General features: G+C 40.5%; 2 protein-coding genes across 25 annotated transcripts in view; one reads left to right on the forward strand and one right to left on the reverse strand.

Moving 5' to 3' along the window:
* The window catches only part of Patronin (calmodulin-regulated spectrin-associated protein patronin), an 83,608-nt gene extending 72,183 nt beyond the window's left edge, over positions 1-11,425 (forward strand). For 7 of the 22 annotated variants that reach the window (XM_076811997.1, XM_076811998.1, XM_076812012.1 and 4 more), the window contains 12 exons: positions 72-304; positions 1,004-1,178; positions 1,293-1,573; positions 1,649-1,939; positions 2,008-2,244; positions 2,320-2,497; positions 3,102-3,221; positions 4,049-4,144; positions 4,579-4,677; positions 6,227-6,460; positions 6,748-7,030; positions 7,290-11,425. In XM_076811997.1, coding sequence (XP_076668112.1) covers positions 72-304; positions 1,004-1,178; positions 1,293-1,573; positions 1,649-1,939; positions 2,008-2,244; positions 2,320-2,497; positions 3,102-3,221; positions 4,049-4,144; positions 4,579-4,677; positions 6,227-6,460; positions 6,748-7,030; positions 7,290-7,434 — 2,372 coding nt within the window. In that variant the 3' untranslated portion in view covers positions 7,435-11,425. The remainder of the gene's footprint in view (positions 1-71; positions 305-1,003; positions 1,179-1,292; positions 1,574-1,648; positions 1,940-2,007; positions 2,245-2,319; positions 2,498-3,101; positions 3,222-4,048; positions 4,145-4,578; positions 4,678-6,226; positions 6,461-6,747; positions 7,031-7,289) is intronic. The other 15 variants (XM_076811999.1, XM_076812010.1, XM_076812000.1 and 12 more) reach the window with 15 other exon arrangements.
* The window catches only part of Wb (wing blister), a 190,548-nt gene continuing 185,952 nt past the window's right edge, over positions 10,977-15,572 (reverse strand). For all 3 annotated transcript variants that reach the window (XM_076811987.1, XM_076811986.1, XM_076811988.1), the window contains 5 exons: positions 15,147-15,481; positions 14,747-15,053; positions 14,100-14,538; positions 13,298-13,666; positions 10,977-12,744 (listed from right to left, as the gene is read on the reverse strand). In XM_076811987.1, coding sequence (XP_076668102.1) covers positions 12,602-12,744; positions 13,298-13,666; positions 14,100-14,538; positions 14,747-15,053; positions 15,147-15,481 — 1,593 coding nt within the window. In that variant the 3' untranslated portion in view covers positions 10,977-12,601. The remainder of the gene's footprint in view (positions 12,745-13,297; positions 13,667-14,099; positions 14,539-14,746; positions 15,054-15,146; positions 15,482-15,572) is intronic.

Below are 15,572 nucleotides of genomic sequence, written 5' to 3' on the forward strand. Positions count from 1 at the left end.
GTAGCGTCTGGTGTTTTGATTCAAATATTCCAAGTTCCGGGGAGTGTATTCGCAAATTGCTTGATTTGTAGTTTATCAGCAAGATTTGCGCTTGTACCAAGACACACGGAATTGGGTAACGCATCCACCGCAACAGAAAGGATTCGTTTTGCACGACACTACTCAGGAACCGAGGTACCTCAATGGCGGGGATCATAGTCTTTGTAATAATCAAATGAGTCACCCTGGTTCTACATATCCAGCATCTTCATCTATCTTTAATCAAACGCCACCATCTTCTGCTAGTCCTCAACATCGTAATGCTGTAAGTACCTCCCTTTCTTCGATACTTTACATCGTGCACCTAGCATCAGGAATTAATAAGCGAATGTTTCCTTATCGTATTTCACGGAGATAACGTTAAACTTTATTTACATACCGCACTATTATTATTCGTTATCGCGTAAAAATTTTGAAATTGGTAAAAAATGTAAAAAGAGTAAAAATATCGTTACATCCTCAATTTCGGTTGACGTCGACATCATGCTCGTTCGCAATGATTGCATGTCATTTAGTTTTTTGGTCGCATATACGCTAAAAGAATTACTTCATGTATATAAGCAGCAGTCATGGAACGAGTTAGTGATGTAATGTACATTTATAGATGCTCTTAAGACTTAGTATGGCAGACACTGCGCCAACTGAAGTTTCAACGTCCACGCGATTGCACTTCTTACGGAATTATCCTTTCTTTTTTCAAACGTAGTGAACGATACTAACAATATGCATCTTTTTTATTCGTCCACTATCAGTAATTCGTATAATTATTCATACGAGGTTTGTTTGTTTGTGTATAAGTTGACAGCGGTCGAGTGTGTTCTACATATTGTGTTTACAGTACCACGTTGTGCTTATTAAAAATATAATTGAATATTATTAAATGAAAAGAATTTAGAATAATTGTTTGATTGGCAAAAGATCTTCTCTCGTTATTATTTTCATTGAACTTAATTTCTAAATGTAGGTTCATCGAATAAGTCAGTTAATGAGTGAAAGCCCCGAACCAAAAAGGCCAACTGTACATCACATACCAATGAAATGTGAAAGCCCGACGGAGAAGAGACAAGTGACTGCGTTGCATGCTCCTGTTCCAGCCCCACCAGTCGACGATATGAAGCCTCAGAATATATCGTTCATTGGTAAATACATTCTTCCCTTCTCCGTTCAAGAACGTTTCTTTTTTCCGCAGCGATCATCGCTTCTATGGTTTTGCTGTTATTTTCTGTTCGTTTACTCGGCGATATGTTTTAAAGGGAATGACGATGAGCTTTCGCACGGTATAAGAGGTTTACACATCACGTCTGGCAGCCGTACATATAGAATTCCATCACCAACTAGACCTACGATATCGCGTAATTCATTTCAACCTCATCCATCATTAAGAGAAGCCACGCCATCTCCATCAGGTACACCGGAGGTTACACCGCTCGACCCAACCGATGCTGGTGAAAAAGGGTTCTACATTTGCTTCGACAATGACGCCCCGAAGAAACCAAAGCCGACTCTTAGAGTGAAAAGGACATCCCCTAAGAAGGTAAATGGAAACCACAGATCCCCGTTGTTCGTACTTTACGATTAATACAACTGATTGTCTCGTGCTTTCTCTCAGGAGAGGACTGCAGCGTCATACGTCGAAAACGAAGATTTTAGCGTGCGCCCCGAGTCTCCATCCGTCATAGTTGTTGAGAGGCAGAAACAGTTGGAGTCTCACCGGGAATTCGATCGGGAGAAGCAACGTCAAGCGGACGAGAGGGAATTCCATCGGCAAGAAATGAGGGATAAAGAGCTGCAAAGGGAAATTGATAGAGAGAAACAACGGGAGCGGCATGAAGCCAGTGCGGACAGTCGGCAATCTGGAGTCGGTTTAATAATTGGGAATCAGCTTGCGAATCCTGATCCAGTGAGTTTGATACAGCAGCGCAATATAATGCGTTCGTTCCGTTTTACATTATAATTTTATATTTCTAGAATTCCCTGGATGAAATGGAGCGAAAGAAGGAGCGCATAATGCTGCTGTCGCTGCAAAGAAGGCAGCAGCAAGAGGAAATGAAAGAGAGGAAAGAGGCGGAGGCACAAACGCGTCGAGAACAGGAGAAATTAAAAGCAGAGGAAAGAGCCCGTAAAAAGGACGAGGAGAGGCAACGAAGAGCAGCTATTTTGGAACAACATAAAGTAAAGAAGGCGATAGAAGAGGCAGAAAGAGAGGTGTGTGCTCTTTCTAAATGTGTCGTCAATATTTCCTCGTATCAACTAGGCTATAAAATGTCGTTGCGAATTTAGGGCAAAGTTATCGATAAAGAGCTTCTCAATGCAATAAAGCCAACAAAATTGCGTAACAAGACTGCAACCACCCGACCGCGGCCCAAGACGATTCACGTGGACGCCGGGACCGAGTTGGACTCCGGGGCGCTCACGCCTAGTCGCGGGAAGAAGGGCTCCTCTTCCAATCTAAGCACAGGTATGACAAGAAACGGTTCAGTAGTAATGATTTGTTGCAATGATCAGTGTTTCTTGGAGATTAATCGCACACACGTAAGAGATTTAAGTTGGACTCGCGTGGCTTATTCACGTTTACGACAATTAATATTACACATCTCTGTGTGAGAATATTTCCACTGTGCTATATACCGTCATCTCCAAGATAACAAATACCACTGCTATCGTAACAAGTGTGTCCCTTGGTTATAATACTCTAATAGCAACAGTTTCTAAATGTTGTCATGTAATTTTGCATTTCATTCTATGCATGGCGAAAGATTCAAAGTCAGAGAAGTTTGACCCTATTTGATTTTATTTTTTACTTAGTAACGCCGTCTTTTTTCCATACTGATTCTTTTTCCGTTTTGGTTGTAATTGTTTTTACGAGATCTCACCCAGTCACAATTCCACAAGCTCCAGATTTTCTCAGCTATGCTAGTTTGTCAGGCGACTGTTCAAAATAGAGGCATTGAATGATAACGCAGCTGATCGATCTGTCATACATACCCAAGACCCATTTCCAATGAACTAGAATAGTGAAGAAAATTCGAGCTGATTGTTTTGCACTAACACACTTACTGTAGCGTCGCTGACCTCCCCGACGATGAGGCGAGACTACTACAGAGGCTCGCAGGACAGTCTTACTGCTGCCCATTTCGATGAACGACGTTCCGGCCCTCTTTATCGGGGCGGCAGTCTCAGGGGTATGCACACCACACACTCTCTGACCTCGCATTTGTATCCGAAACATCACATATATCTATACTTGTTAGCTTCTGCATAAACAAGTATGCATACGAAAGTGCTAAACAAGCAATAAAATTAGGACATTCGATTGTTTTTTCTATGGTTATTAACACGCCGATTGAAAGTTTTTCTTTTCGCTTGTACTTGCTGCTTGACGTGTAACGATAAAATTTTAAACGATATCGTCACTATACTGTGATAACTTGTCTTGCATATATTGGAAGAAAGTGGAATATATTTCAAGGATACTGGTTGCTCGGTAATAGACAATAGAAAATAATATGGTTGATCCTACATGAGAAGATAAGACAAAAGTCGAGAGTAACGAGATTGCGACGAAGGCTTCGTTTTTTAGTTAATAATAATCAGCGGCTGTACAGTTGCAGCGTTACTTGCCGTGCTTTAGACGTTCCTGGCCCGAATTTGGAAGCATTAATAACTGATCTCGCTACTCTTGATTTTCGTCTTATTTTCTCACGTAGAATTACCTATTTTATTTTCTACTATCTGTTGCCGAACACCCTGTATATTATTACGTAAGATTGAAAGATATTGGGCCACATATCGTGCCTGATACTCCGTTCAAAATTCTAATTCGTACAGAGCTAGCGATGTTTCGTCATAGCACTTTTCCTTCGTACAATTCTGCATGCCTGAATTTCTTTTATAATATCTGTCAACTATGTAGTGTAATGTGCGTAGCGACACATATTCGAATTATTAGTAATTAGTATCGTTCTGGAGATGAACTAACTGATTGTAATAGAGGTGTACCCTATTTTAGTATCTTCCGTAGATTCGCCCGACGACGGCAGAGGCTCCTCGCCTTGTCGGAGTATGAATCAACTTGGTCGGCGTGGCTCCTACAAGACATCCAGAGGTGGGTTGATCATAATACGTAGAAAGAATGCCGTATCATGTTCCTTAAACGTTTGGCTTGACGAAAGTAGACTCGTTGCAGGATGTATCACTGGTATGGGCAGCTACGTATGAATCTTACGATGTTGAATATTTCATTAGCCTTTGATATTATTCTCCGATATACCCGAGTAAAGGTTACTTGAGGGTATGACCTTTGTTTTATTTTAAGTAGCGCCTTATAGTAGATATCTTTCAGTTGGAACGCAACGTTGTTCTGCACCAACCTGCACCGGCTACCTTGAGTTTTTGATGTTCCTAGCGGACATGGCTCGTAGTTAGACTCTGCCCTCCCCCCCGATGCAATGACGTACGATTGAAGCATCCCCTACTATTAAATCTTTGATCGTACTTAGCGTTTTGGAATGTAACAAGGTAAACATTGCATTATTGCAGATGTGCAGGAGCCTCAGCAACAGGTTAGAGGCAGGCCTAAATACCCGAGTTACCAAAACTTTAAGGGGAGAAAGTCTAATTCCTTGATGAATTTGTGTGGTAAGAAGCACCAGTGACTTGGAATACGTTTATCCCCCTTCTATCGTGCAATCAATATTACGTGTCCCGTACACCGTTCCAATTTTTCGTAGGCTATAGCGTACACACGTAGTCGCATGGTGGCAGAACGGAGCACAGGTGGCAGTGATATACTTACACGCATACACCAAACAGCGCATTATTTATACAGCTTCAAAATTCTATCTGCTATTGCGTTTGCGTTTTATACTGCCGTCACTTGGAGAACCGACCGGTTGCACGAGTTTGTGCTACTCTCAGGGGCGGATTTGAAGATTTGGCGTCCATAGTCTAACAAGCGTCTCGTTGCCATGAAATATCATAAAATATTTTAATTTGAAAGAGTCGGGCCAATTTTAAAATTAATTCAATATGTGCAACTCATATACGATTTATTGCTAATTTGCTACGTAAAAAGAGAGCCAATTGTTTTCAAAGGTGTCTCAAGCTTTTGTGTTTAAACATTTTTCAATTTCTTTCGCCCAAAATTTATGCAAATCCGCCTCTGGCTACTCTGTCATGTTTGAATGCCAACGCTTCGCGTACAACTGTATTCCGTTAGACGGTGGTTGCAACAGCAGATGGAGTTTTCGATTCTCATTCACAGGATAACTCATTTGCTGCATTAGATACGATTAAGTTGATGCTTGTTGGGCTTATTGTTGTACAGCACTGGTTCTGGGTACCGATATATTCAATGTTTTTCAGATTATTGTTGGTGGTTCCAGTTTCCATTTAATAACCTTTCACTCTGACTCACATTTAGGTCCTGTATCATACGGTTATCCTATCACTTACTTTGGATATGTATTTGTTCTGTCATTCCTCTCTGTTTTTATTTCCAGGTATTATGGTGACGCGGCACAGTAAATTCATCTGTGCCGAGTGTGCGGATACGTCAAATAAATTAAATTATTATGCCATTAAACGGGCGCCGCAGCTGCAAGATGAATTTGCTGTGTCTCATTTGTCCGTCTAAGACCGCAAAACTTATCACTAGCAGTCGTGTATCTCATAAAAATTGAATTCATTCATCGTTCCTGGCCGCGTGTCGCAAAGTCTTAGAAACAATAGAACCCGGTACAGATTGTTGAAGTCGTCCTCGTTTATCAAGACTCCTGTTGAAATAGCTCCTTAGCTGATCTTAGATTCATGAGAAGCTTCCTACGCTCCATAAAGAAATAGGCAGCAGATAGAATAAAAAAATCTTTGGCCCTTCATGCCCGTGCGATACTTTACATGCGAACATTTTGAATTTTATGTATTGGACGCAAGCTAATGAAGATGGATATACTTGAAGGTCTCTCGTAAGTCTAACAAGTGACTAATATCTCTCGGTCTTATCAGGAACTAACCGTTAATAATTAATATAAGTTAACTCGTCCGGATATCCTCTTGCTTGGATGGGTAAACGTTACAAGATTGATCTTCCGAGAGTCGTGCTCTTGTCCTTTGTCGTGGACGGACACGTATGTTCGAACACTCCTTTTTTTTTTATTTCTATCTTCATATACTAAGCTTGCGTTCGCAGGTTCGAGTAGTGATCAAGACGGTATGATGTGTCGATACACAGATACGGACAGCGGTCTGGGCAGAGCAACACCACCAAGGAGAGCGCCGAGTCCTGGCATGGGCAGCATGAGGCATCTTCCGTCGCCGTCGGGTCCTGGCTCCTTACCTCCTGGCTTCATGACGAAGAGGAGAGTGTTCGACGATGGCAGCAGCGACATCAGCAGCACGCCAAGCTCAATGATGGACTATAATGGTGGGCGAACACGATTATAGGATACTTGTTGGATACTAGTCTGAGCATTCGGAGTACAGTGGCTGGAGAAGGTATAGCGAGGTCGTAAATTAAACTTCGAGACATATTTCTCTTTAACTTCAACGCTACGTTCAGCTTAGGACCGCGCTGTACCTCTTCCAGCTGCTATACCTAATTGTCAATGCTGCTTTAGCTTTCGGTAATAAATACAACTTATAATCAGATAGTAGTACATCGTAGTTTAGTATTTCTAAAGACGTTTCCTAGCATATTGTTGTTACGCACAGGTCCAAGATTGTATAAACAGCCTACGACCAAGTCGAATCGTGGTATTATGTTAAACGCCGTGGAATATTGTGTATTCCCCGGCACGGTGAACAGAGAAGCGAAGAGAAGAGTTTTAGATGAAATCGCGAGATCGGAGAGCAAACACTTCCTGATTTTATTTCGGGATGCTGGCTGCCAATTCCGCGCTCTCTATTCATACTGCCCTGATAGAGAAGAAGTATCGAAGCTGTACGGTACTGGACCGAAGCAAGTTATCGATAAAATGTTCGACAAATTTTTCAAGTGAGTATATCATTTTGTTCTTACCATCGGTACTCAGATGTGTGAGAAATATATGAAACAAGTTTCATATGCAGCGGGGTGGCCGATAGAAAGTTATTATTTACTTTACGTCTTATTAGCTTCTTACATGATTTTTAAACAAGATTGCACATATATGCCTTTTCTTGAGCATTCATTTTTCATATTCGACAAAAAATATTGCCGAGCGGTATACAATCTCCGTTCGAGTTTAATTTACCACGTATTTATCTTTCCCCAGATACAATTCGGGAGGAAAATGCTTTTCGCAAGTTCATACGAAGCATCTGACTGTAACCATAGATGCCTTTACAATACACAATAGTCTGTGGCAAGGGAAAAAAGTGAATTTGCCGAACAAGAAAGACATGCCTCTCGTCATATAGTTTTACACAAGTGTCACACTTAACATTATGCTACTATGCCCTCTGTTGTTCATAGTTACTATTTTAATACAGGCCCATATTAAATTAATGCAAACGTTGCGTTCTTAGTCAATTTTATAAGGGCAAATGATTGATGCTGACACACCGATGGCAGCGTGCGATCCGGTTTGAAACTTTTTTCACGATTGCACGCCACGTTGAACGGAGCATTTGTTACCATACGTTTCCTTTTAATTTGTTTACCCCCCTCTCCCCTCGCATTTCTGTTCTTTTCTTTAGTTGGCGTTGGCATCAATCACTGTGTCGTAAGATTACCAATATCTACCATAGGAATGGTTTGCTGTCAGTATCTAATACCTTTGCGGACTAACTCTCGACGTGTAACCGCCTTGTAATCATGTAAGCTGCTGTGTTGTAAATGACAGATGTGACTGATATATATATATATATAAAAAAAAGAGTTATTAATTTTCTTATATTCTTTTCATTTTCGCTAAGAGAGGCAGAGCTTTCATGAATCTCACTAATGTCACGAATTTCGTCCTTACATTGCATAAAATAATTCGCACAGGTTTTTCTCGTTACGCGAAAATTTAAAAACAAAAACAAAAAAGAACTCTTAATTATTATTATACTGTAGTACCATTGTCTTTTACGGATTACTAAACGGCAAAACGGGGGATCATTAATTTGACCGTGCCTCTGACCGAGTCGACAGAGATTCGAATTGTCAACGTGATCTTTGTACGTATTTATTTAATTACATGTGAATGGAAAAGGCAGAAAAGCGTGGAACGCGCTTGTCTTGCATCAGTACTTCATCCTTGCCGTTATAAGTTCGATATTTTTATTAGATGATTGAGAAAACACTACGTTGTGTCGTCCGATATTCATTTAAACGTCGTACCGTTGTAAAATCGTGTTCGCCGGTCGAATTAATGATTCTCCATTACGCATGAGATTCGCCACTGTTGACAGTCGCGGCCGACGTACATAGTTGTAATTCGTTTCTCGAAAAAGTGTATGAGCCAGCTCACGGACAAAAGTGGATTTGTAAATAAATAATATGTTGTTTCTGATTAGTAAAAATGGAAGAAAATACCAAATCAGCCTTAAGATCAATCCGAATGTCATCGATGTTTGCGCGAGGATGTTTCCTTTTCTCTGTGCGGCGTGGGCACGCGCGAGAATTTATAAACGCCTGCATTGGTTTGGATTTCGAAGCGAGTTTTGTGAAGTGCGCGTCGATGTAACGATAGACTTAACGAGGATTTGAGGAGATAGAGCGGGACCGTACCAAACAGTACCAAGCGTAAATTCGTTCTTCGAGAAAGTGGGTCACCGAAATTGGTAGCCGATAGGTGTTGTCAGATTGTGAGAACAGCTACGAACCAACGTGAGATTCTCAATAGAACTTCTCTTTCTCTCGCGTGCATTCAACACTTGCCTCCCTTCTTTCACGATAATACGAAACAGTTTAAGCTCCTGTACCGCTTAAAGCGTTGTAAGGGGAAAGCAGAGGATGGTTGTTACAGAATTACCGAGGACGACGGAGTTTCGTTTGCGAAAGTAGGGAATATTTTTAAAATATGTTTGTTTAAATCCGGTATTTATTCGAGTATCCTAGGCCTAAATGTGTTTTTAATCCATTGTCTGCGTTCCTCCCGATTCAGAGGTATTCTGAACTGTCTGCTAGTGATTTATTTATAACGTTCTTAATGTATTGGAAAATTTTACCGAAGTGGACTAAAGTTTAATCCCGTTTAGTAAGTTGCGTACCCTCCTTTCAAACGAGCGTCGTCGACAGTATATGGATCTTTTTGAAACGGTGATCGTTCTTTTCTCCTTTTTTTTTAGCATGGTTCTCTTATTTCCTAGTGGAACGTGTCAGTCCAATTTCAAGCGAATGAGGTACGCGGTCCTTATTGTACATGATGAATAATTAGCATAATAATATTAACAGAAGAACTATTTATTGTGCCATAAATTTAATATGTCCGCCTTTCGTGTGGGACTGGCACTGACCTTCCATCTTGGCGATTCGTTCTCTTTTTTGTTTTGTTTTTTTTTTTAACGGGTATGCAATTCATTTGTCGTAATACGCCGATATGACGAGTGGATAGAGATAGATAGAGGTAAAAAGAATACATTTTGTACAGAAATATGGAGGGTCTATCCAGTAGTTTCGGTTTCGTTCGTTTGCCGCTTAAGTTATATTAGCTTATTTTGTATGTCTACTTTAGCTTGACGGGCACGTGCATGGAATTTCGAGGGACGTTTAAAAATAATAGAGGGATACGGAATAAGGAGCGGAGTTCGGCTTTAACAATAGACCCCCTGTATTCTGCAATGGCATGACACGTACATACACATACACACCACACGACCGTATTGATTATTATTAAGTAATTACGCAACATATCGAATCTCATGTTCTTCACGATTTAATCGCGGAAAATATATTTTTAATTCGCAACGACAAACTTGGTTCAATCGTCCCGATTATTTTAAGGGCCTCGCCGAGGCGGACTCTCGCGTATGCGGGACTCGAGGAAGGATAAGGGAAAGGAAGAATTAAGGAATCCGTCGATTGTAGTATCCAAAGAAATTCGTTATTCTATTCTCGTCTATTGTAAATGAATAGAGAAATTTTTGCAAAGCTTCAGACTCTGAAACAGTCCGACCTGACAATATTGAAACGCGAGATAAACGCCATGAGACGACGATGATGGTGAATTGTACGAGGGGCGAGAGTTACGATCGTTCTACCGTGACGATCGCGAACGAACAGCGAACGAAGAAATTATAATAACGATGTAGTCACTAATCTTTAAGTATATGAAGAGGAGCGTGTCGGTTGCGGGGAGAAAAGAGGTGGACGGCACGGAGCAACAGAAAAGGTTAAGAAAATATTGAGGAAAAGGGGGAGGGGGATGATGTAACTCGTAGCTGGTGATGATTGCTTGTGCTTGATATTTATATTTTTCGAAGCAGAGAAAATATTATTAGTGAGCTGTTGGTAACCGGCGTGATACATAACGAAACGAACAAAAAAAGAAACTAAGCAAACAAATAATAACAGAGAGATACGAATGAGATATAATCGCGCTTACTAATAATAAACGATTTACCTTTTATGTAATAATACTTCATTTTTATTAATTGTCACATGGAAGAAGAAGAAATGGAATACCGAAACGTTTGTCAGATCACTACCCGTTCAATTTCTCCGCGTCTCTGTAAATATTATGTTTTTATATACGCATAAATGGAAACGCCCACTCGACGGTATATATTTATTGAGTACGTCAAGTGAATTCTGGGTCATATTTTAACTGTTAGCATCCTGCAGCGAATGTCACGAATAAAATTTAATAACCTACTTTGCAATAGACTTTCATTCTTCTGCGAACGATAATATTATATAATTATATATTTATAATATGTGGAACTAAGTGTGTCGTCTTCGTCTAATTTGATTGGCTGTAATGATAAATGTATATAACTTTTGGAGTACAGAAAGAGGGTAAATTAGATGACCATACTTTCTCATTGTTATATATTTTATACACAATAGCGGAGGCGTCATTGTTAATTTTTCCTGCGTATGTATAATATATTACAATTCAACGAATAAGAAAAATACTAGACATAAATATTAAAATATCCTTGTGAAGAACATTTCTCCCTACAACTTAACTCGTTAAGGACACTTTACAGGGCGCTAGATAAATGACTTTCTCGTTCTTAAATACTAGACTCGATACCTTACTACCGCTACAAAAGTACAAAATAATTTCAATTTTTGTTTGTCCTTTCTTACCGTCTCTTCTTTTCCGTTCTCGTCTTTACACGCGGCTCCGATCGAAGTCGCTGTTGCGCTTACATTAACGATAATAAATAGCTTTAAATACTGATGTACAATGTTCCGTAACTTATAAGTGAGTTTATAATTAAACTATATGGCAGTGACCTTGCTACTTACATTGTATGTCGTGGCATTTGCTTTTCATATCGGGTTCACGATATAGAAATCGACGGCGAATTTCTGCGATAATTTCTTGAACATTTAACGATCGTCTCTCAAACTATATTTTGCAAGATTACTAGGATACATTCGCCCGTGGAAATTACTCTAACAATGAACAACCACTCGCGGCCTCACTACGTATCGCGTTACGTTTTAACGATATGTATCAACTTCGTTAAATTCGTTTGGGCATTCCTCTCGTTTCTTTTCTTTTTAAATCGCACTTCAACTCCTCATGATCCTTTGTTTCAAATTTGTACTGTGTCGTAAGTCGTAGTATTTATAAGACTGCAGAGATATATGTCTTTGAAGTATCTTCATAAATATTATTATTATTAAAGTACCTATTGGAATGGCAGTATGAAGAGCACTGAATTGCTTTCTACCTTACGTTATTGCTTCGCATGATATTTAATAATTCCCACACTCTCCGATACGACGAATCGCTGTGATGATGAAGAAAGTCGAGTCATTGCAAGTCAATTCGCGATAGTAAAACAATATACATAAATACACTAGCAATCGCTTGTTCTTGTGTCCGAAATGAATGTTTAAATTAATTCATTACTTTCACAGTATACTAACGTTCCAAAGGATTATTGAAATTTATGTAGAACCTTCTACACATCTCCATGTACTTGTTACAATCGTTTTCATAGTTGAATAAGAATCTATCTTGAGAGGTTTCGGATAAGGATAATTAAAAGCGTATGGTTCTTTGTATGTACAAATTAGTCGTATCATGCGTTCGTAGCGTTTCCTTTTTACAAAACTGTCACTAGTGATGAAAGTATATAAATATCGTTATGAAACACGTTGGAGGAAACTATGTAGAATTGAAAGTGAATCGCTCGCAAAGATTGCAAGGGTCCGTTGTTACGAGAACGACTTGGCACCATAAAGAAGCAGATTTGAGAAACATAGACGTAAGCTTCACACGTTCGCATGTTAGCATCTTTTGGCTTGGTTTAGTCTTATGTCTTAACGATTACAGATTTCCCATCACGATATGGCACTTGATCCCAGCGTGCGATTGCATTGAATACAGTCCGTCGAAACGTTTCAAGCATTGTGCATCATTTGAACAGTCTTTGGAACTAAATTGAACGACTCGGAGGAGTTCACGTGTTGTACTGATCATTGTACTGGGCAGGAGCTTAAGTGGATATTATGCAACTCGTCCATGTCCGTCCAATCGCGTCTCTCACCGCCTATCATCACGTTCCTTATGCATCCGTTGAAGTGATCCCTAGTTATTAGCGTTCCTTTTGGAGCAGAGGCTGCAAGACAATAATAAATTCTTATATGCAAAAGCAGAATTGAAGTAACAATTGAATAAAAGAAAAAAAGAAGGATCTCTTCCCTATTTTGTATCTCACTGCTTTTAAATCTTGTAAGTCGGTTAAGAAAATTGTAGCGCGTGCTACCATAGTTCTTACTATTCACGTGTAAAGATGATATAGAAAATGTTTGGCAACAGGTAGTGGAAAATGGAATAGGTTATTCTATGTGATTTTTTCCACTACCTATTATTAAACACCCTGTATATTTCTTAGCCAAAGGTGTGAAGATAGACAGTGGCGGATTTAACAAGGCGGCTGATGAGCAATTGCCTCCTGGGCCCCTGTCCAGAAGGCCCCCAAAAAATTATGAGTAGGTATAGATATCCAAACACTACATTTTCTTTCGTACTACTACACTTGGCTCGTTTCTAGTAAACTACCTCTTCATTTTCCCGAAAAAATGGGCCCCTCAGAACTTTTGCCACCTGGGCCTTTTTTCTTAAATCCGCCACTGAAGATAGATAAGCGATGCTAAGTGATTTCTTTTTACCTGGCAGGCCACCAATGTACAGGGGTCCAGAGACTGTAGAATCCATTATGTGGTAATTGGCATTGACTGGAAGGCCGTATTTTTGGTCCATCTCGTCAACTTTCAGTGCCAACTCCTCCTCATTGTACACCGCTTGGATTCTGTGCCATCGGTTGTCGCAAATCGTGTATGGACTAGTGAAACGTTGCTCCACGTACAGGGGATTGTTGTCCCCCAGGTCCCCTGACATGATCACTTTGCCATTATTCAGCTCCAGCGATAACGAGGGTGAATTGCCAGGTGCTGTTATCGACAGTAGGACGCCTGACAATTCTGACGTTCTAAATTCCAGCTGGAGCTCCAGTACGGCGCCTAACTCGAAGTTTCTTTCTGGGGATAGAAAAAATTTCTCACTTCCGTTAAAATGGTATTTAAGATAGATTCTGAGTCCCTCTCCCAAATGATTCCTTTGGAAGTTCAAGTTTTTACTTGAAATGAGCAGTTGTTCACAGAGGTGTTGAGTCTGACGATATAATATAAAGTAGGGGTGGTTTGAAGATAATTTTTAAATTCGTAAGTTGTAAGAGATCAACAGAATTTTTGCATAAATCTCTATTAACCACAGTTAATGAAAGTACCAACAAAAATATAACAATGTACAAATTCTCGAAGCACGCTGCGAACGATTCCTTCTTCATTAATTTTGTACTTTTCCGTATTTAAAGTGCAGATTTTCGAATTCTCGAAACTCGAAACTTTCTTGGGTTTCGAGGAGTATCAACGCATCGAGAAAACCACCCCTAATGTAAAGTTTCCAACTTACTGTATATGGCGTATGCATCATCTTGGAAATAAGCTCCGCTTTCGACGTTGGGGAAGCATTGGCCCACTTGGTAAGCCCGGCTCGTGGAACCCACCATATCGTACACGTTCCCATTCACCCTCAACCCCCTGATGCACCCCTTTAATGTCTCCAATTTAACCACAACTTGTTCTGGTATAGGTGTGCCGCTCTCGGGAAGGCCCCCGATATACATCATGGAGGCCAGCCCAATTTTCCGGGGCACTTTAATCGTGCGTGGTGTTTGGGTGTCCACCAGCAGTGTTAACTTCCTTTCGTCATGGCTGATCACGACATGGTGCCAGTTGCCGTCGTTAAATGGTGTCTTGAACAGGATCTCTTTCTTTTGCTTGCTCTTCACCAGAAGGAGAAGCTGTCCATCCCGTATGACCACCATGAGGTAGTTCTTCGGTCTGAGGCCCTGCAGCACGAAACAAAAAGATACAGATTTGTGCTTCAAATATTTCAATCGTTACACGATTGAAGAGTCCTTGTAGAAAGCACTGTAAGTGCCAGAATTAAGGGAAAATAATGGATTTTTGGCACTTGCAGTATTTTCTACATACTCTTCAATTTCTGTGCCAACTTTAGAGTGCCAGAAAACACTTGTTTGCATTGTATGCACATACCGGAGTAATAAACAGCAGGCCGTTTGGATAATACGTCCTGAAGTCAAATTCTATCGCGTATTTCTTCTCCCAGAATTTTTTAAAATTCAGATAAAGCTGCGTGTGGCTGTTTGGCTTGTCGCCGAACTTCAAAGCGCCCGGTTCCAAGGAGTAGTATGGTACTTTCTGACATCCCTCCGGCTGGGTGGACATCCCTCTTGATAACGACGCTGACGGTGTATATGTCGGAGGATCTTTTCCCATGCTTGGCCCTGGACGACCAATCAGCGCGTGGTCGAAACTGACAACTTCGTCGAATCGGATGATCCTGAACAGAGGAGATCCTCTTGGTAATTAATATCCATTCGCGAAAGGCAGAAATGTTAACAAAGTTACTGGAGATATTATTTAATGAACTTACTCGTCGTTAAATATCGCGTCTTTGATCGCCCCGTATAACGGAGTGGACGTAGCAACCATTTTGGTATTGTTAATGAGCACTGGCAAGCTTCCGAAGAACAAGCCCCCGCTTCCTTCGGGAGCTCTGATAGCCGCGCTGGTTGGCAATCTTCCTGTGCTCTGATAAGCGTCGTCTATCCGCAACTCGACGTCCTTTCTTCTTTTAATAATTGTTACCGAGTGATACCTCCCGTCGTTAAAGGTGTCGTTCGATTGTAAAACGAGCTCCCCTCTTCCAGCATTTAAGCGCGCTTGCACTTGCCCATTGATTATGCACACTGAGTAATAATTGTCTCTCTGGAGGCACGAAGAGAATAAAATTACAAGTTGAAAATATGAATTTTAGGTTTAGGAAAATAGATTTTATGCATTTTATTTAGTATGATTG

Source organism: Andrena cerasifolii, chromosome 5, assembly GCF_050908995.1.
Source record: "Andrena cerasifolii isolate SP2316 chromosome 5, iyAndCera1_principal, whole genome shotgun sequence".
NCBI lineage: Eukaryota > Metazoa > Arthropoda > Insecta > Hymenoptera > Andrenidae > Andrena > Andrena cerasifolii.